The sequence below is a fragment of the Ambystoma mexicanum genome, chromosome 1p (genome assembly GCF_040938575.1).
Source record: "Ambystoma mexicanum isolate Mex_15411 chromosome 1p, UKY_AmexF1_1, whole genome shotgun sequence".
Lineage (NCBI taxonomy): Eukaryota > Metazoa > Chordata > Amphibia > Caudata > Ambystomatidae > Ambystoma > Ambystoma mexicanum.
In genome coordinates this window covers 1,048,404,071-1,048,425,785 of record NC_090921.1, presented here as the reverse complement: position 1 = coordinate 1,048,425,785, position 21,715 = coordinate 1,048,404,071, and the positions used below count along the sequence as shown (strand labels likewise).

General features: G+C 45.8%; 1 protein-coding gene across 3 annotated transcripts in view; it reads left to right on the top strand.

Moving 5' to 3' along the window:
- Positions 1-4,658: 4,658 nt before the first annotated feature.
- Positions 4,659-21,715, top strand: part of LOC138447912 (pleckstrin homology domain-containing family G member 4B-like) — a 1,180,303-nt gene continuing 1,163,246 nt past the window's right edge. For all 3 annotated transcript variants that reach the window (XM_069604450.1, XM_069604440.1, XM_069604433.1), the window contains exon 1: positions 4,659-4,930. In XM_069604450.1, the coding sequence (XP_069460551.1) occupies positions 4,928-4,930 (3 nt within the window). In that variant the 5' untranslated portion in view covers positions 4,659-4,927. The remainder of the gene's footprint in view (positions 4,931-21,715) is intronic.

Sequence of the window (21,715 nt, the reverse complement as noted above, 5' to 3'; positions counted from 1 at the left end):
ATACATTTTGGACGATTGTTTCTAATTACATTGTGCTGGGACACGTGTTCATTTATTCAATGTAGGTGTTGTTTTTTTATGAACCTCTGCTGTACGTTTGCCCATAATTTCCTTCGACTGACTCTCAAAAGCATACGGGTAAGCTAAAAAAAAAGTAAAAATGTTTTGGATGCCTTTTACATATCTAACAATTATACATTTCTGCGTAACTGCGTTTGGGTGCTAGGAAGTTATTTATTTTTGGCTGTCCAGCTTTCTAAATGACATTACAAGCCTCTCGCAATCATGTTTGCATCTGCACCAAGTAACAGCACGAGGAATTACTTGAGCTTTATACTTCGGATCCCTCATTTTAAAATGTGCATAAGAATACTCCCTGTGCATATTTCTAGAATTCTGCCAGGCATCAGTGGTTCGTTGAAATTCTACATGAGGCTTCAACCAGAAAATCTCACTGGTTTTTAGTAGGCATTGGCTTGAATTGGGCGAAGTACAGAAGCTTATTTGATTACATTACATTTAATGTTAAAGCTAATTGCATCCCCTGATGCTTTTAGGCTGATAACTTAGACTGCTTCCTGTAACCCAATTATTCCTCTTCTTTCTAGGTGGAAACAATGGCTGCCCTACCATATGTGCATTGACTACAGGTACATTGTGAGTTGGCTCTGCTCCACAACAAACTGCCAGAATGTATTTCTTTCTTTTGATTGGCTAGTGTCCTGCATTTGCTTTCCGTCCAGCATCTGTCGTGATGTGCTGCTTTGAAATATGTTTTTATGTACATGTTTTATTAACGACCCAATATCAAAGACACAGGACACCAGCGATGCAAATCAAATATTGATTGATATAACATTCAATACCTCATAAAATGTCCAGATCATTAATAAGTCCAAATACACAAGTCTGAAACATGGAACTGTTCTGACGCAGGCTTAGGGGTAGCCAATATCACTGAGCTTCCTTGAGATAATGAAATAGGGGACCCCAGAGATAACTTGATCTCTGTGATATGTTTATGAGATTGTTGCCCCGAGGTAGGACCCATTACATCCAGATAATGATCAGGCCCAGGTGTATCCTATTAGCAGGAGGTAATGGTGCTCACCTAGGGCGTTCCGGCTATTCACTTCCCGATATACGGGACTATCCTGCAAAAAAAAATGGCTGTGATGGAAAAAGGGGAGGGGAACTCCTTGTAGTCCATCCTCCCTTTCCATGGTGGCCATTCAAGGAGAAGGAGAGAGGCGGTTCAGCTGGGTGAGCAGAGAACACAGCAGAGCAGGCCATGAGAGGCAGAAGGAAGTACCTGGATAGTGGAGGGAGTGCAGTGGAGGAGCAGGGAGGCAGTGAAGGGAAATGTGATGGTGGGTGGGCGGGGATGACTGACAGCTGGTGCCTGGAGGCAAGATGGTAACTTCCTGCTGCTTAGAAGGTTTGGAAGGCATTCAGATAAAATGAGCTACGGCTGCATTCCAAAATACCTGATTGACAGGCACCCTCATTTACTAATCAGAGCTTATTAGCATAAATAACTAATAACCCCTGAGTCAGGGAACAATGCCACAGTAATGGCCTGCGGCTAAAGATGCAGGCCAGCAAGGGCATTAATGTGGGGCTCAACACTTTTAGCATCGGGGAAATAAGAGCAGGATGTAGAGGAGGGTGCTAGCGGCCAGGAAAGGGAAGCGCTGCGGGGAGTAAAAGGTGAGAACAGAAGATGGATGAGCTGGAATGCAGAGTAAGTGAGAAGGCGGCATCCAGAACAGTGGGGTGGCAGCACCAAGATGCGTATGCAGGGACGGAGGAATGATGCGGGCACAGGCAAGGTGTGGCAGTGACGTACAGAGTGACACAGATTAAGGATGTGATGGTTGAGGCACGGTGGAGTGTCAATGGGAGAAGGCAGCTGGCAGAGCACCAGCCAAGTGAGCTGAGGTTTTGTGGCATCAGGGGCCGGAGCATGAGGAAAGGATGTGAGGGTTACCATCAGGTAAGACCCACCTATTGTGCCAGGGAGAAGTTTTCCTGCAAGGGGTACCTAATAGTAGATAGGTAGTCAAGAGTTATGAAGAGTTGAATGAAGTGTTCAGAAAAGTCTCACATGAATTCGACAGACCTAAGGGACCGTCACAGGTGATGGATTTAAGTAGCACTAAATGACTGAGTCTGCAACCACAGGTATGAGGTCGATGAGGGTAGCATGTAGACTACTTTTGCAGATGAGGGCTACTCTGCCTCTGTGATCAATTTGTCTGTTTTTAAAGGTTAGGGTAAATTGAAAGGGAGATGGTGTGCAGGAGAATCTGGTCTAACTGATCAGGGAGAGGATGAATGGCTTGGCAGGCAAAGAACGATGGTCTGGAGGGTTGCCCAGAGCAATGCCAGAGGTTAAGATTAATTAAAAACCTTCCAGCCATCTCCTCCTTTGTTTTGCTATATTAATCACGACGAGTGGGACGGGTATGCTCAGACTTGGGTCCCGTGCCTGCTGGGCCTAGAGACCCAAGCCACTCCTCACTGATGAGGCCAAACAAGGCTGAAACATGCTTGGGGATGCGTGTGGTCTCGTGCAGAAGGGATGTGACCTAGCAGTTCAGGCTGGACTGCCCTTTGGTGGTGGGACCAAGCATGATTTGCATATAGTATTTCCACTTTTGTAATGGCTTGGCAGGCAAAGAACGATGGTCTCGATGTTTGCCCGGAGCAATGCCAGAGGTTAAGATTAATTGTAAACCTTCCAGTCAGCACCTCTTTTGTTTTGCATTGAGAAGATGCACAACAGTGTACAAATCGCTGGTTTAGGGTGCAGAAAAATGTCTTAGGGTGCCTTGTGAGGCAAGGAGTGTGTCCTTGACAATGCGTGTAGCAGTATGATGCTTACCCATATGGAACTGGTGGTCTTCGGGTGACTTGGGAGGGAGGGCAACTGAGATCCTGGCACATGGACCTTTGAGACCCAAAGAAGAGTTGCCACATGTGAGTATTTATGTGCATGTTTGTTTCTGCGTCTATGGGCCTCATTACACGGTAGGCGGTAAGGGTTTACCGGTACCGGTAAGGGCACCGGTACCGGTAAACCCTTACCGCCTTACTACGAGGTCCCTTTGCGGGACCCGACCTTAATGGCTGGTTTTACCAACCGTTAAGGAACGGGCCTGCTAAGGGACCTTGGTGCTAATTACGGTACCGCAATTTGCGGTACCGTAATTAGCGCCTTCCCCATTCTCATTGAGCCCCATGGGGGCAAAAATGGGAATGGGGAAGTGCCTTGGTGAATGGGGAATTACCGCCCCCGCTCACCTTGGAGTAGGGCGGTAATTCCGCCATCCACCAAGGCAGACACGTTAAAATACCGGCGGCAACCATGGCGCTAATAGCGCCATGGTTACCGCCTACCGTGTAATGAAGCCCTATGTCTTGAGTGTCCTCCAGGGAAGTATCCTTCTGAGTCTTGCACTGTAGGTCTGGGATTAGCCAGGAAAGGTGCCTGACATCGGGCTCGGCTCAACCCATTAGCCTCAGCTGTAAGAGGGCTTCAGCACAGCTAGTAGACCACTATGGGGCTCATTTTCGGCCCAGCGTGCCATTAACTGAAAGCATTAAAGTACGGTGCCCCCATTTTTTTATTCATTTTTATGGCAGAGAGGAGGGGCGGTAATGCAACTTGCATTCCCGCCGCTCCCTTCCTCTCCGCCATACAAATCCTCCAACATTTGCACCGAATGCATTTTCATGCAGGCGCAAATGCTGGGGATACCTACGGAGTCTGCTCCAGGCTTAAGCACCAGCAAAAAGCAGGCGGACACCATAGGGATCGATTGTAAACGCTGCCTTCCATGCGTACCTGAAAGGCAGCGTTTACTTCATTTGCATGGTGCGGCACAAAACACTGCCTCTCGAACCCCCCGTTTTGCACACCGCTGTGCCAATGTCGAAACGTTGGCGGCAGGGAGCCGTTTACGTTGAAGTGTTCACGTAACGTTATCCAGCGTCAAATTATGAGCTCCAATAAAATGAGCTCCTATGTATCTATGTATGTGTTTGACCCCCCACCAGGGCTTTAAATAAGAAAAACTCTCATTGCACATTAATGCCACGTTCGGTGCTGCTGCAGGGTCTTTAGTCAACTTGGGAACAGTGGGTTACATGCATGTAGAGACATTTAAGGCCACTGTACAAAGGCGACTGTAGGCGTGTTAAAGTAGACTGTGCTTCACACCTCATATTTACTTTCCCATCCTCTGCCATCCCTTCATGGCACCGGAGAGCTCTTGGTCCCTGGTGTTTAAATATGTTGGTCGGCCATGAAAAGGTCCCCGGCGTAGTCCGTCAGTGCACACCATCAATGTGTCAGCCCCGTGTGTATCTCTCGCTGCGACCGCCAGTAGAGGAAGAACGTGAGCCCTGGAGGCTTGAGCTGTGATTTGTGGTGGCCGTAAAAAGATCCCCAACCGTTGGCTGTCGTTATCACCTCTCCCGCTGGCCGCCGGTGTGTGCATGTGCCCTGGTGCGGGGCCAGTCTGTGCCTACCCACTTGCAGCTGTTCATGATAACGGCCACGGTGTTGCCCGTCGCGGGTCCCTTCCTCCAGGCCGCACCCTGTGTTGTCTGTGTGTGCGTGCCTAAGCCCTCGGGTGCTGGATCAGTGTGACTGAGCCCGGCTGCCCAAGTCCGGGGCCGGCCCTGAAAAGATCCCTCGGCGTTGCTGTTCGGGTTCACCTGCAGGCGGCGTCCCCCTGTGTGTGTGTCTGCACTCTCCTGTGTGGGATCAGCCTTAGCCCTGCCGCTGAGGAGGGCAGGCTAGAGCCGGAGCCGGTGCCCCCCGCTGCTGCCCCGAGGGCCCTACCCCGGGTGGAAGTCAGGAACTGGAGCGAGTGTACCAGAAAATGCCCTGCTGCGGAGGGCACCCATAGCCGGGGACATGGTGAGTGGGCACCATGCGTAGGGGGGACGTGCCCGAAGGGCAGTGCAGCGTCCTGGGAGAAGGGATTGGGGACTCGTTTTACCCGGCTTGTGCTAGAAACTGGAAACTTTTCTTGAGTTTGCAAATGTGAAAATATGAGATGTTTGGTGCAGAATCGGACCTTAACTCAAAAGCAGGAACATAGAAGTAAATCGCTTGGTCCGCCGCCAGTGGCAACACTCTGGAGCCCTACCTTCAATGTGGGGGGCAAGTCGCTTTTGCGTGGGTAAATCCACGTGTGCATCACAGCCGGGGGGAAAGCACATGGCCGAAGTCGGCGCCCCCGTGGCTGTGTAATCCCCCAAGTCATCTCGCTGATATCCCGATCCCCGGGGGGTGGGGGGAGGCAGCTGGGGGGGCGGGGGTTGCCTCCCTTGGGACTGCCCGTTGCTTCAGATCTGGGGTCTTGCACTGAAAGGTGTGCTTTGCTCTCTTTGTGGATAGGTTTTCCGGCTGGGAGGAGGGGTCTGGGTGTCCACTCGTTAAAAGTAGATGCACTTGGAGTGATGTGACGAGGTGGTGCGGTATGCCAGCTATGCCATGCCATGGGATTGCATGGGTTGCCATAACGTCATGGTGTGCCACGGCATGGTACTCCCTGGTGCATGTTGTGTAGGTGTGATTAATAACCACAGGAACCCATTGTTATGAAATACGATATTTTGTTTTATTATCATTGATAAAGTCGAATATGTTGCTTATAGTGTCAATTGTGTTAACGGCTGCGTCATGATACGTCATTGGGACTTTTTTGTAGTTGTGTGGGTATCAGAGAATTAACAAGGATTGCAATGACTTGAGAACTACATTGACGGTCTGTGTGCTTCTATTATTCACATTTGTTAGTTTTTCGAGCTTTTAGTATTTTATCTGCACGCGGGCTTCCCTTCTGCTCCGAGAACCCAACCCCCGGGTTGGCTGCAGGGTACACAGTCCAGAGTCTCCCTGAATTAAGGAGAGCCTCTCGACTCACCAACCACCTCACAATAACCCCGGATGTCCATTTGAGCCGCACCTGTTCTGCAAATAGATACAATGCCATCCCATGTCCCTGCGGTTACGTTTAATGAGTTATAGTGTTACTCATAGTAATGTAAGCCGCAGTGCACCGCTGCCCTGGCTCTACAGAAAGGATGAACCGTGTAAGCCCCGGGGCGGGAGGTACGGGACTAAGTGCGGGACACGAAAATGTACATGTGAGTTACACTTTATTATTTGTTTATCTTTAAGGAGATGTAGGAACACATTTGGCACAAAATGAAAAGAAGGCGACCGGCCCCTTGTCCCGCTTCACAATAAGGGGCAACGTAGCGGCCGTGGGTCACAAGATCCGCTCCCAACGCAGGATTAGGTGGACGCGCGGGAGCAAAGCAGAGTCCCCCGCCCCATGGCCTGTCACTGGAGGTAACCGGGGGAGCCCCCATCACTTTCAGGAGTTCTCTGTCAGGCGCTCATAACGGCACCCACGCCCGCTCCTCCACCGCCCCGCCGTGCATAGCTTATCTTTGTAGGGGGAGCAGCTTGTGATTTTTGCGAAAACTCTGCCTGCCACGGGTGGGACTAGGAGTACTGTAGGGAGGGCTGAGAATGGGAGCAGGCAACGGAATGAATCCACATGTTATGAATTGCATGGTGTTAGCGTGTGTGGATCTCCCGATTTCATTATGTGTCTCCTCATCTCATCCTGTTTTTTTTACTACTTCTCTTGATCTTACCAGTTGTCCTATTATTATTGTATCACAGGTCTGCCTATTTTACGTGCATATTCTCGGGTTACAAACATATTTCATTTTATATTTTTGTTTATAGCGCGGACATCAGGGCAGCAGGGCGCTTTACAACTGGACTGTGCCAGCATTGGGCGTGGGTGCATTGTATACATTAGTGCAGTACTGTTGGTGGGGACTAGAGGAGGGGGGGTTATATTGGCCCGACATGTATTGTTGAAAGATATTCTCATTTGTTTCCTCGCGCACTTGTTGAATTTGTCTCCTCATTTTAGCATACGTCTTCTCTTTTTATGAAGTATTCCCCGGCCGGTTTGAGCTCACGTCTCCCGATTTTATTAGGTGCCACTTCTTTGAAGCATGAGTTTCCTGGTGGTTTATGAGTAATTCCAATGAGTTCAAGGTCTCACGCAGACCCGTGCATTAGTATGAAGAGGGGAAGGGATGCGAGGACGCGGGCAGCCTGCACGAATTGGCTGTGAGGAATGGCTTGAACACCGCTCGCTCTGCCCTGGAGCGAAGGTCTATGATTACAGAGCTGTCCCCCACAGGCCCTTCACTTATGCCTGTACAGCCTGCCCTAGTGGCTGAACTAGCAAACCCTCTGCACCAAGAAAATGGAAACCATGTCCCCAGCACCAGACTGCCCACGCTTCCGTCTCCTCCTTGTACAGGTAAAGGGAACATCTAGTGACGTGCCCCCACCTACAGTTATAAGTCCTACCCACCAAAAGATGGGTGCATTTGAAGTGGCCTAATACTGAATATAGGCCCACGCCCACGCCCCCTGTGGCGGCTGGATGCATGTTTAAGTGGAGGGGTGTACATATTTTGCCTGAATTGGAAAGAATCGATGTAGCTGGGGATAGCTCCAACCTCCAAGGGAAGCTAGGGGAGGGGTTGGGTAGGGGGTTCAAAGTGTTATTATCTGGAGGATATTAAGAAGACCTTGTGTGTTTATACTGTTTCCAGATGTTGCCCCTGGCCTGATGATGGACTCCTAAATCCATTGGCCCTACGTCATCTGCCTTCTTCAGAATGCTATCTGGGCATGTACAGCATCGTACAGAGAATTCGTTTATTGTCTCGTTTTTGTCTAGGATGGAGCGTACGTACTGTTGGCTTACGGTTCACATGCTGCTCCTTGGGCGCGCCCAGTACCTAGTGCCTAGATCCCGTAGTTAAATGGTGTCAACTTGGAAAATTACCGGAACTGATTAGGGAGCATTCAGGAACAGAAAAGGAACACGGTGCTCGTTTTTACAGGTATGCCTGTTACATGCTATGCCAAATTTGCATGGTAAGGGCGGATATAGGCAAAGCTAAGAAACCGCCCACTGGATAGTCTACAATGGGCCTGGGTGTGACATCAGCTGCTCAGGGTCACACAGTGTGCAAGCAAGGCCTGCTGCCCCCAAACTCCATAGCAGATAATTAATTTTTAGGGTTAACACATGCCTCCACATCAATGGGGAATAAGGTACCAATTCTTTGCTTTGGGTGCTGGGAAGTGTACACTGGATTAAAGTATCACATCACATCAATTTGAAGAAAAGAAAAACAGTAGGGTTCTTGATGAAATTGCGCTTTCTATGCCCTCCAGGCCTGATGTACCCAGGATACCGAGTCCCTAACACAATGACTTGGCGCGGTCTTGCCAGCATCCTGAAAGATAAAAGGTGCGCCTTTGGAGAGCACAGTGACTACAAAAGCGCTGAATGGACCATTCTATTAAGCAAAGATGGGGTCCTTCGCCGGCTTCTACTGCTGAGAGACCGAGCTACGTCATGCCCACCCTGGCTGTGCCCATTGGCAAAGCCTACCAGTCAATCACTGAAACATTGATAAATCGATCACAATAAATAAATAAATAAAGCCCATCTCCTCTGCGGCCTTCGCTTTAATCTGCGACACTCGACCCTAGCCGCAGAAAAGCCGCGCTTTGAGGGGCTCCACCCAGAGAAGAGGGGTTGCTGGTGAGCAGTGCACGATATCCGATCTGCACAGGTAATACTATTGGCTGCGATGTCGCAATGTCACTAGAATAATATCCAAACATACAACCGTGTGCCACACAATGTAAACCATCATCTATGTTCATAATGTCCCCAGCACAGCAGAGGTAAGTGATCGGAGGCCCACTGCGCGCAGGTCACACTGTGTGTCTGGGGAGCCAGGACTCCAGCCCGACTCCGCTTCACTAAGGTCACAGTTCAGCACGAATATACATCACATTCAAGCTTTTAATTTTTTCCCTGTACATAATTAGAGTATTACTAAAACTGAATGTAATACTGACTTTTCTATTTTGTTATGCTATGTTAATGGGTTATGTATAGACCATCCTATACAAAAAAGGTAGCAGGCGCCCCTCTCTCGAAAGAACAAGGCATGATAACCTGTTCAGTGGTTATTAACCACATTGAGAGTTCGCAGCCATTGCTTTTTGCTCACTGTACCTTCACAGATGGGAAATATCCATTTGCATATCAGTCTTTGTCCCGCCCACAAGGGCAGTCCAGCACCGAAATGCTATGGCAATTCCTTTCTGAACAAGAGTACCACCAGCAACCCCATACACGTGTTTCAGCCTTGTTGGGCATCATCAGTGAGGTGAAGCGAGCCTCTCTAAGCACAGTGAGCAGGGAGTCCACGTCTGGTTGCCCCCAGGTAACCTAGGGCGACCAACCCCAAGTTCCTTTCAAAAATACAAAAAAGGTAGCAGGCGCCCCTCTCTCGAAAGAACAAGGCATGATAACCTGTTCAGTGGTTATTAACCACATCGAGAGTTCGCAGCCATTGCTTTTTGCTCAAGTGGTTAATAACCACTGAACAGGTTATCATGTCTGTTCTTGCGAGAGAGGGGCGCCCGCTACCTTTGTAAAACTATTTTTTAAGGAACCTGGGATTGGTAACCCTAGGTCTCCTGGGGGCAACCAGACGTGGTCTCCCTCTCACTGTGCTTAGAGAGGCATCAGCTTCACCTCACTGATGATCCCCAACAAGGGTGAAACACGTGTATGGGGTTGCTGGTGGTACTCTCGTTCAGATTGGAATTGCCATTGTATTTCGGTGCTGGACTGCCCCTGGGCAGGACAAAGACTGATATGCAAATGGATATTTCCCATCTGTGAAAGGCACAGTGAGTAAAAGCAGTGGCTGCGAACTCTCAAGTGGTTAATAACCACTGAACAGGTTATCATGTCTGTTCTTGCGAGAGAGGGGCGCCCGCTACCTTTGTAAAACTATTTTTTAAGGAACCTGGGATTGGTAACCCTAGGTCTCCTGGGGGCAACCAGACGTGGTCTCCCTCTCACTGTGCTTAGAGAGGCATCAGCTTCACCTCACTGATGATCCCCAACAAGGGTGAAACACGTGTATGGGGTTGCTGGTGGTACTCTCGTTCAGATTGGAATTGCATTGTATTTCGGTGCTGGACTGCCCCTGGGCAGGACAAAGACTGATATGCAAATGGATATTTCCCATCTGTGAAAGGCACAGTGAGTAAAAGCAGTGGCTGCGAACTCTCAAGTGGTTAATAACCACTGAACAGGTTATCATGTCTGTTCTTGCGAGAGAGGGGCGCCCGCTACCTTTGTAAAACTATTTTTTAAGGAACCTGGGATTGGTAACCCTAGGTCTCCTGGGGGCAACCAGACGTGGTCTCCCTCTCACTGTGCTTAGAGAGGCATCAGCTTCACCTCACTGATGATCCCCAACAAGGGTGAAACACGTGTATGGGGTTGCTGGTGGTACTCTCGTTCAGATTGGAATTGCCATTGTATTTCGGTGCTGGACTGCCCCTGGGCAGGACAAAGACTGATATGCAAATGGATATTTCCCATCTGTGAAAGGCACAGTGAGTAAAAGCAGTGGCTGCGAACTCTCAAGTGGTTAATAACCACTGAACAGGTTATCATGTCTGTTCTTGCGAGAGAGGGGCGCCCGCTACCTTTGTAAAACTATGTATAGACCATCCCCTTTCCTTTACTAACATTTTTACCTGTACAAATCTCTCCTGCGCGGTTTACCATTTCTACTCACCCTGTCCTCTCCTCGCGCCCATGGGCTACAACCAAAAGGCTAGCTAGCCCCGAGTCCCGACAGCCCCGACATTAATGTAGCCCCGGATCTCTTCCAGACCTAGCAACACCCCTGCCAGAGGACCTGCATGTGCCCATGGTATGCAGTGCTGACTTGCACAGTACTGCCTAGTTTAAGCTAACCCCAGTGGCTGAGGAAGGATTTGGTGCCAGGGCGAGTGAGGGGGCGTGCGTAGTATAAAGGAAGCAGTGGGTATCTGACTTAGGTGGGCCGTGTCCAGAGGGGCCAGATGTTGCACCTTTGGTGAGATCGGAGCGCTACGCAGAGTGGATTTGGCTGTGTTTTCCAGGAGTGGGTGACCCTGACTGCGGAGGGGCGGGGGGGTGGGGGTAAGAGAGGATAGCTTATTAGCCAGGTCAGGTACTGATGACAGTACTGACAGCTCGGAACTCTCAGGCTTATGCACTGAATATTAGGGGTCTGGGTTCAATCTCAGGGTCCTTTATTCAGGTCCCCCAGCATTCCCTCACATGCAGGTAATGGGTCACTATGTGACAGCATTACAATATTCTTCCCAGCTCTGTACACCACACTGAAGGAGTTTCATGATATAGCAATCGCCATTCATGTGTTATTTTCAGTGCTCTTAGCATTTGCATCACATGTATCTTGCATTGCTATGGCTACATCACGCTTCAAGGTTCTCTTTGAGTGTTTCAATGTACTGCCATTGGCTTCGGTATCTCTTGATCCTGTAACAGTCTATTGAGAGGCCATCCTCAATACAGGGAGTTCCTCCCCTTCCCAGTCCAGGTATCACCCACCAAACAGTTGAATGTCAGTTCTTTATTCAGCCTTATATAATACCCCTGGTATCCCTTCCCCTGAGCGACCAATGAACCAAGAACCAGGCCAGTGTACAGGAAATATATATGTATTTATTTGAATAATTGAAAATGGAGATCACACTAAAACGACACATGCCACTTTCTTTGTGGCTCAAAATTAAACTTCTTGTTACACAAATAAATCACACAAGTTGGTTGGGAAAAACACAAATCACACTACTTTACATTATCCCAATTTCACTTCCAGAAATAATCAACACACGTCAATGAACAAAATCAGTTTACATAGGCAGTGCTGTGCAATTTCGATTTTCCTGCGCACTTAAAGGTTAGGAGTTTGTTTACAGTTTTGTACAAATGCATATGGCAATTATTATTTCACCCACGCATTTGCTTTAAAATAAATACAGGGTGATTTAGCAGTTGTTTTTCAAACCCTGCTCTTTGGTCTGTTTTAGGGAAGTCAGACAGAAAAATTGGAATGATTTGGGAATTTTGTATTTCAGACCCCCTCCACATAAAAGCCTGCACTGCGGGAAGCTGGACAGAAAAATTGGGATGCTTGTGGGAATTCTGGATTTCAGACCGCCCTCCACTTAAAGGCCTCTGTTGGAGGAAGCTGGACCAATAGGATTGCCCAATAAAATTACAGGCTACAGTTTTCAGTGCACACTGGGAATGAGCTTTGTTAATTTCGAATTTTAACAAAAATCACACGTGGTGTTCCGCCAAATGGGGAACTCATGAAATTTATATTTGTAGTTAAATAGGCTAAGGATCTACAGAGTCCACCCCACTGCGCCCACTATAAAGGGAAAGGATTCAAGGCAAGCAGACTCCACCTTTTGGTTTCAAATGGCATAATTTTACTTACATTTAAAACCTCTGTCTTGGCGGACAGTGTCTGATCACTTCACTCTCAAGGATGGCCTCTAGCTCTTCACCATAGGGCGCCACCAGGTTTAGGTCTCCCCAGCAATAGACAGCTCCATCCAGATGCAATTTCAGCAACCTCCTTTGGTGTTTCCTTGCAGCTGTCAGATGGTAATTTTTAGCACCGCTCCCCTTCTTTCATAGTGCATCCACTTTATATACCAATGATGACAACATCAAGATTTCAATTTTGGGCTGTGCCCAGAAAGAATTCCCGCAACCAGGGTTGGACAGTTAACCCCTCTCTCTCTCCGCCTGGTCCAGCCTCTATCTGAGGATTGGTTTAGGCATCTAGAGCAGAAATATGGCAACTCCCATTTGAAATCCCCTTTTGGCTTCATGTCAACTTTTGGCAAACATTTTGTTATGTGTCAAAAACGTCATAATTTACTAGCAGCTTTTATAATGTATATATATTCCACTTCAGCTAATCATGGGGATTTTAATAAAACGACAGCCAGGACCGCACCATGTTGCATGGCTGTGTGGCAATTTTCCGCCATTTCTACAAAAAGCATAATAGTTAGAAACATGCATTTTACACTCCAAATGCCTAATTTTACTGCCTAATTTTACTCTCCACCAGTCTGCCAATTCTTAAACTCAGAACATGTTCAAAGCAGCCAGGAACACATTTTAGCTTGCCATTACAATTCCCTAAATTGCAGGTGGATGAATTTTATTTCAACAAATCGTCTTGAAATTATCTAAAGAATGAAGCATACATGTATGCAGTGAGACTTGCGGTTGATGTCAAAATCCAATTGTGATAGTCCATTTAAACTATTGGGGAATCTTTGTTATGTAAATGTTCTCTTTTTTCTTCCGGCCATTTGACATTCTTGGCCAGCATGTGACCAGAGCTATCTGGACTTTGTTTTTATTAGTCTCTTTGTTGTTTGAAGTTAGCAGGCTGCCGGTCGTAAATGGTTGTGAGGCCTTAGGTATACATAGACACCCCACTTAAGATAATGAACTAGGCCGGCCCTGTGATGTCACAAGGCCCTGCTGACAACTGGCATCTTGTCATGTTATCTGTAGTGGACCACCATTTTGATTTCAAAAGCTTCTATTTTCTTGTATGTTTTCAGAGTTTCAGCTTCCCTTGATTGCAGCCCCTCCTATATTCCAGTCACGCACTAGCTAGTACATTTGGCCTGCACAGAACTGAGGCTCCAGAGACAGCAGGTCTGGGGAAACTTTGTTTTCAAAACCCTTCAGGCAGACCACATTTTATTGCAGTTGTAAATTGTTGGGATGCACAAGCCAGGCTTGCAGTTGGGGTGCCATTGCAAATTCTTCCCAGCGACCTGCTGATTGTCCTGGACTGAAAAGAACTCCCATATTGCATTTTCTAACATCAGCTTTTATTCTTTGACATACTGTGTGTTTTACTGATCAGGGTTCACTTTGCTTTTGCACCAATGGATTTCTTCTTCCTTTTCACACAGCATTGTTTTAATTTTAAAGATGACAGCTGGAAGTACAGGGCGGTTTCTTTCAGTCATTAATAAAATACACTTTTAATTATCTGCTGTTTGTTTTTATGCTGAAAAGTGGTCTCGAATTGTCACAGTGCACCACCTTTTGATGTGTGGCAGTTTCAGTGAAAATTCTGCATTTATTCCTCAGCGAGAAATGTGATGTGCTTTTCCAATCTGCACTTGGATTACATTTTTGTTTTAGCTTTCTCTGGATTTCAACTGCAGAAAGACACCCACATAGTCTGCCTAAATAGGCCCATTTTCAGCGTGCAGGTTTATGAATGCTGGCAGGTCATTTTCCCAGTGGGCCCTTCAGTTTTGTTGGTTTGGGGCCTTTGATTAAACCCTGTAGTCCGGTACTAGATCAGGGAATGTAAGCAAGTGTTCTGCCCCAATGCATCATTACCCTTCCACAAATGTAGTTTTGTCAGATTAAAAAGCTACACAATTAAACTACTATGACATTTGGAAGAAAACTATTCCCCAAAATAGTCTTTGCTGGACACAGTTCTGAATATTATCTCTTGATGCACATTAAAAGGTTGGGAATGATAGTTTCTGACATACCCATCTTGTGTTATTTAGGAGATAATAATTATGTGTGCACAAGAGGACCCCAATGGGCCTTACGCAATGCCCCAATCATCCCACACACAGAAAGAGTATTGGTCCAAAATGTCTATTCTTCTATTTGTATTGGCTAATAATTTGCATGTAACTCACGTGTCTCTTCAACCGACACTAACTGTCCCTATGTATCTTAATTAGCCTTAGAATGCATGGATGCGTCGCTTATCTGGGGTCAGTGGACAGAAGATGGAATCTGACCCTACCCCAGATTTAGCCAATTATATTCCCATTAAATGCAGAATTACTGAAATATAAGGTTAATAAATCCGAAAAGACCCATACAAAAAGAGGCCGGATTAATGATCTTTTAGCATGGTTCTTTTGGGATTTTTTAACCTTACATTTGAGTAATCCTGAATTTAATGGGAATATAATTGGCTAAATCTGGGGTAGGGTCAGTTTCCTTCTTCTGTCCCCTCAACCTAGATTAGCAGCCCATTAGCGCATACATAGGGATAGTTAGTGTTAGTTGGAGGGATTTGTGAGTTACATGCTAATTATTCGATAATAAAAATAGAGGAGAGATTTTGGACTGATACTCTTTTTTGATGATAATTATGTTCCTAATTATTTACTAGCAAATTCTAATATTTTTCAGACTTTTATGATAACTTAACTATAACTCTTATGATTTGCAAACATGCAGACAATCTGGGGAAAATAGATAAATGTGAATTTATCATCTGATAGGTACTGTTTTTTGTACTACAATACCTTTCATACATGTTAAAAAAAATAATGATTGTATGGTTAAAAATCACAAGGTAACTCCATACAGTTTTTACCAACCAAGTCCCACTATTTTCAAAATTTCAAGGAGTTTCATATATTTTTTTTTTAAGTTGGGTTTGGCTGAATGACATATGAGTAACTCCGAAGTTTTAACCAACCGGTACAAACTTATACTTTAACTCCAAATAATGTCATAACGTATAAAAATAGCCATTGGCTGGTAAACAGACATCGAAGAGGCAATGCCCCTCATTATGAGGCACTAAATGTTTTCACAAGTAACTAATATTTGATCAGTTTTTGTGAATGTATATTCAATTACCATATCAGGCTACAACCTTTGCACACACCACTAGCCACTGGCAAGTGATAGTTGGCTATTTGCCAATAAGAAATGGGGTGCTGCAATTGTGGATGTAGAAGATTGAAAAGGCAAGTGAATTTGTATGTGTGGCTAGTAGCTTGCAACTTTAAATGTCTACCTCTGAACACGTGACTGCACATTTACATTAAGCACAGTTATAAAACGAAATTGTGATCTCCAAGCAGCTGATTGGCGGTTTCCATTATTTCCATTTACCACATGGTGGTCAGGTTTCAGTGTACGTACATAGCACACCATCACTCATATACATTAGGCCCACTTTGCACACAATCACCATTTTCGTCTATGGTCCCTTGCCACATCATAGGCGATTTCCACTATGTTCAATTAACCCAGCATTGCCTGGACCTGCGCATCCTTTCTACTACAGATTTTACCTTTTGCAGTCAACGCCAGAAAGAAGGGAGGCCAGTGCCCCTGTGCTAGGGGCTGGGAGAGCAGGAGTAAAGCTACAGCCTGTGGTGTACTATACACTGCAGTAAAGATTCTATCCATCAAACCGGACCATCTCTCACCCTAGCTATACCAGACAACTATACCATCCTCAGAGCAGATAGACCTAACGCACGAGGAGGCGGTGTAGCTATCATCTTCAAGTCCTCGCTTAATATTAGACTAGCCTCGTCTCCCCCACTTAAATCATGTGAACATCTTACATTCAAATTACAAACGTCCCCTAAGAACACCATTACGATGCACTTAATTTACAGACCCCCGGGCCCACCAGGCTCCTTTGAGGAAGACATCACCTCACTAGTTGCCGAAAGCTCCAAACTTTCAGCACAAATGATTATACTTGGAGACTTCAATCTTGGGTTTAATGACCCCCTCGACGTCCCAGCCACTGCCCTGGCCACAGCATTAGAGGAGCATGGCCTCCAACAATTCTGCTCCAAACCTACCCATTCGAAGGGCAGAATCCTCGATTGGGTAACCGCCCTTAACTGCAACATTACCATGAAGGATCCCATACAGCTCTTATGGACTGACCATCATTTCCTCCCATTTGACATTAACACTAGCAGTCTAGTGCATAACAAGTCTGTTACCGCACCAGCCTGCCTAACTAGGAAAAGGAGTAACATCACAGCGGAAGCCTTAATACCCTTGGTAACCCCTATCCTGAACGCACTACCAGCCACAACCGACCTGAACCAATTGGTCAACGTCTACAATAATTCCATGGCCATAGCTGTTGACACTATTGCCCCACTAAAAATGCGCAAAGGGAAACCAAAAGCGCACCTGAATACATGGTACACCCCAGAACTTAAATCCCTCCGGCAACAAAAAAGTAAACTTGAAGCACTATGGAAATCAGCGCCCTCAGCAATTAACAGAACGAATCTCACGAATATCTCCACTTTCTACAAAAATGAGATTATACGCGCAAAGAAAGAATCACTCAACTCCAGGATCTCGGAGGCAAGCTCCAGCTCAAAGGAGCTCTTTAAGTTCCTAAAGGAACTAGAAAACCCCATTCCTCCCACGGATACTTGCACTTAAAATAAACAATGGTGCACAGGGATCCAGAATGCCCTTGTTAACAAAATTTCAGGGCTCCAGTCTAAAATTGACAATAAACAACAACAACTCACCTATGTTCCGACCTCCAGTCCCACCCCTCCCCCTCCTACAGCCTCCAGCCCAGGATTCACCTTCAAAAAGGTATCCATACCCGAAGTACAGAAAACCATAGCGTCATTGAAACCTTCGAACTGCAAGGGGGACAGCTGTCCCGCTCAGATTATAAAAGATGCTGCAAGGGATCTCTCCCCATTCATCACAAAATTAATAAACCTGTCTTTCTCTGATAACTCGGTCCCTAGTAATCTAAAACAATCCTGGGTCCTACCACTACTAAAAAAAACTACCCTCGACCCACATATACCCACAAATTACAGACCCATCACCACTGTCCCATTCCTACTAAAAATTCTTGATAGAGTGGCCTATCTACAAATCCAGGATTACCTTGAGACAAACCATCTACTAGGAATTCGCCAGTCCGGCTTTCGTCCACAACACGGGACAGAAACGGCCCTGGTCGATCTCAAGTGCCAGATAGACGACCTCAAAGACAAAGGTAAAGCTGGCATCCTTCTTCTTCTTGACCTATCCGCTGCCTTTGATCTGGTTGATCACAAAATCCTGTGCAACCATCTGTCATCGGCAGTACACTTCTCCCACTCCGCAATTTCATGGATCCAATCCTTCCTGGACAATAGGACCATGCGGGTCTTCTCACCCCTAGCAGCGGCCGACCCTATTCCTATTACTTGTGGTGTCCCACAAGGATCGTGTGTATCACCCACTTTGTATAACATTTTTACAAAGCCCCTATTCGACAAGCTGGACCATCTGGGTGTCACCTACACTAACTACGCAGACGACACCCAGATACTCCTCACCTTAACCGGCAACTATAATTCGGACGCCATTTGGATCAATGAAGTCTTCTCCATCATTCAGGCATGGATGGCCACACATGGCCTCTGCCTGAATGATGACAAGACTGAACTGCTCCTTGTCGGCTCACCCAACACCATTCGGAAACTTAGTCCTAGCTACACTAGCCTTACCATTGACGGCAACACCATCACTATCGCCAAGAGTGTAAAAACCCTTGGTTTTTACCTAGACACGAACACAAACCTAGCCAAACAAATTAATATGACTGCCTCAGCCACGGCCTACACAGGCAAACTAATCAGGGCCTGTAGACCGCTGATCTCCCCTAACAACTGCCTCACCTTAGCCAGAGCACTTATACAATCTAAACTAGATTACTGCAATAGTCTCTACGTAGGTGCCAACAAAACGGTAATCAATAAACTGCAAGTTATACAAAATAATGCACTCCTTGCCGCCCTGAATATTCCCAGAAGAGAACATATTTCGGCTACCAGAATCGCATGCAAATGGCTATCCATCCAACAAAAAATAGATCTAAAAACTATCTGCCTCACCTATAAAGCACTCAACGGCCTTGCCCCGCCCTATCTCACCAACAAATTCACACTAAGACAGAACACTAGAACCACTAGATCCTCTAATACACTACAATTGACTGTGCACAAATTCTCCCTCAAAAGAGCTGGTGGTTCCAGCTTCCCAGTTCTGGCTTCACAACTTTGGAATACCATTCCACTGGATATCAAATCTACACCCACCTTCCAACCTTTCAGAACTAAGGTCATCACCTGGTTACTCAACAATTAACCTACCATGATTGAATGCATACCTCCTGCTTGATTGTATTTTGCACCATGCCAGCATATTACTGTCTATGCACGAATTGCTATATTACTGTCTATGCACGAATTGCTATCCTGTCTTGTATACCTTTGCTTCATCACTGTATAATTGTACCCTACCTTGCCTGTAACTCGAAGATTAAGCGCCCATATACCTTTGGGTCAGGTGCGCTATACAAATTAATAAACAAACAAACAAAACAAACAAACCATGTCTCCTATTTGAATGCAGCCTGGCTAGGATGGGTCGCACTACCATACACAGCTAGCCTGCGAGTCAATATCAGGCAGACATGGGGTTGGCTGCTGATACTACTTCTCCCTTGGAACGTCTTTTTGGCACATGCACATTACTTGTCATAGCATTGGGCAATAAGCCCATTTGGCTAATGTTATTGGTAGACTTAATTTCCGCTGGCTGTAGCCCTAGTGACATGGCCAAACATAGCTGCTTTTTACTGGCACAGTAAATGCATTTGGTCTGGTGTTAGTACTGCTGCTAACATCAGCAGACACCTGGTCCTTGTGCCCACCCCAGCAGCTACACAAGTCACCCAAAATGGGATCAACCTTACTAGTTGTTGCTCCAGCACAATGGCTATATAGGGCTGGCCTAGCACCGATGCTATGGCAACATTAACACTAGTGTTAGCACTGGTACTAACACGACGCTCACAAGAGAGCTTATTGACCTGGCCCTAAAACTCATACAATTTCTTTAATTTTACCAGCTATGGTCACTGCACTGGCAAACAACCAGAAATATGTGCCTGCCATAGAAGTAGTCCCAAGCGTAAATTTACAAAAACCCCATAATATTCCCAATTCGTACCATCCCAATATATCCCACTAAACTGGTAGCTAGTTCCATTATACTTATAGTTTACTGCCAAATAATTCTAGAAAGCTCTCCCAGACTAAAAAATACCAGTATATTTCCAGTTTGACAAATCCACTATGTTCCTAGGTCGACAACCATAGTGTGCTTTCATTTGACAATCCAAATGTATTCCGGGTGTATATTCCCAGTTTAACAATCTCAATATACTCCCACTTTATAAAATTGCAGTACATTCCCAGTTTGAACATTCCAGTGTATCTCCCATTTGATATGATATAGCATTTATAACGCACCTATACACAAGTGTTTCAAAACATAGCTTATTCACACTTTGACAATTCCAGTGTATTCTGTTTGACAACCCCAGTAAACTGCCAGTTTGACAAACACAGTGTCCTCCCAGTTTGACTCGATATCACCCTAGTGTGACAAAACAAATATACCCCCGTTTGATACTCCCCAATACACCCAGTTTCACAAATCTCAGTGCACACCTTCTTGGCATTCCTAGTTGCACAGTGCCAGTAGGCCTCCAGTTTGAGTATCCTATTATATCCCCTGTTTATCCAATTCCAGTAAATTCCCAGTTTGTCCAAACCTAGTATACTCCCAGTTTGACACTCTTGGCATTCCCAGTTGCACAGTGCCAGCATAAACCCAGTTTGACTAACCTTATATATTACCTCTTTATCCAATCCCAGTACGCCCAATTTATCCAAGCCTAGTATATTCCCAGTCTGGCAACCCCATTATACAGTACTCCCAGGTTGAGAATTCCGGCAAGCTCAGTTTGACAACCAGAGTATATTGTCAATTTTAACAAATTTAGTACATTTCCAGGTTAACAACCCAATTGTACATAGAGTTTGCACAATTGAAGTATTTTGTGTGGTTCCTAGTCAAAAAACATAATTATATTTTACACCACAGGTATATCACCACAATTGCAATCCAGGCGTGCTCGCATCTTGCAATGGGCCATTATTTCAGTCATTTTACTAGTAAGGAATGTTTCCAATTTGAAAAACAGTCCTAGAATGTAACCGTTTTGACTATGCCAGCAAGTTCCAGGCTTGCACAATATCTCAGCAGGCACAACGTAAATATGCTTCTGGTTTATTGCTGCAAAATTCCCGTATATCAGTGCATTCCCAGTTTACTAAATTCCAACATACGTCAAGCATTGCCCAATTCTGGTACCCGCCCATTGCGCTACTACACAATCCCATTGCACTACAAGTTTACTGTTAAACAATTGTCGTATACTGACAGTTTGCTTTTATACAATTCCAATAGACTCTAAATGTGCACAATTTAATATATTCCCAGTCTGCACAATATCTGAATACTCCCACATTGACTATACTCATATACTCCCAGATTGAAAAACCTTCTATATTTCCAGTTTGACAACCACAGTACACTCAAAATGTCAGTGGTCCAGTATACTTAGTTTGATAACCCCACCATACACCCATTTTTGTTATTCATACATTGATGATCACAGTATACTACTCGCTTGACCTTCAAAGTACACAGACAATGGGACAACCCCAGAATAACCTCTGTTTGCATAATGCTTGTATTTTTCCAGTTTTTCAATCTCACTATACCTCCTTTTGTGAAATCACAGTATTTTACCTGTGTGGCAATCCTAGTTGAACTATCCCAGTATATTCACAGTTTGCACAATTACAGTGCACTACCAGTTTCACAATCCCAGTGTGATCCAAGAACACTCTCATATCACACAATTCCTGTACATGCTGAGTTTTCCAATCCCAGTACATCCACAGTTTGAAAAGGTCATTACCTTCCCAATTTTCATAATCCAAGCTTGGAATGAGGCTCTGACTGCCAATATA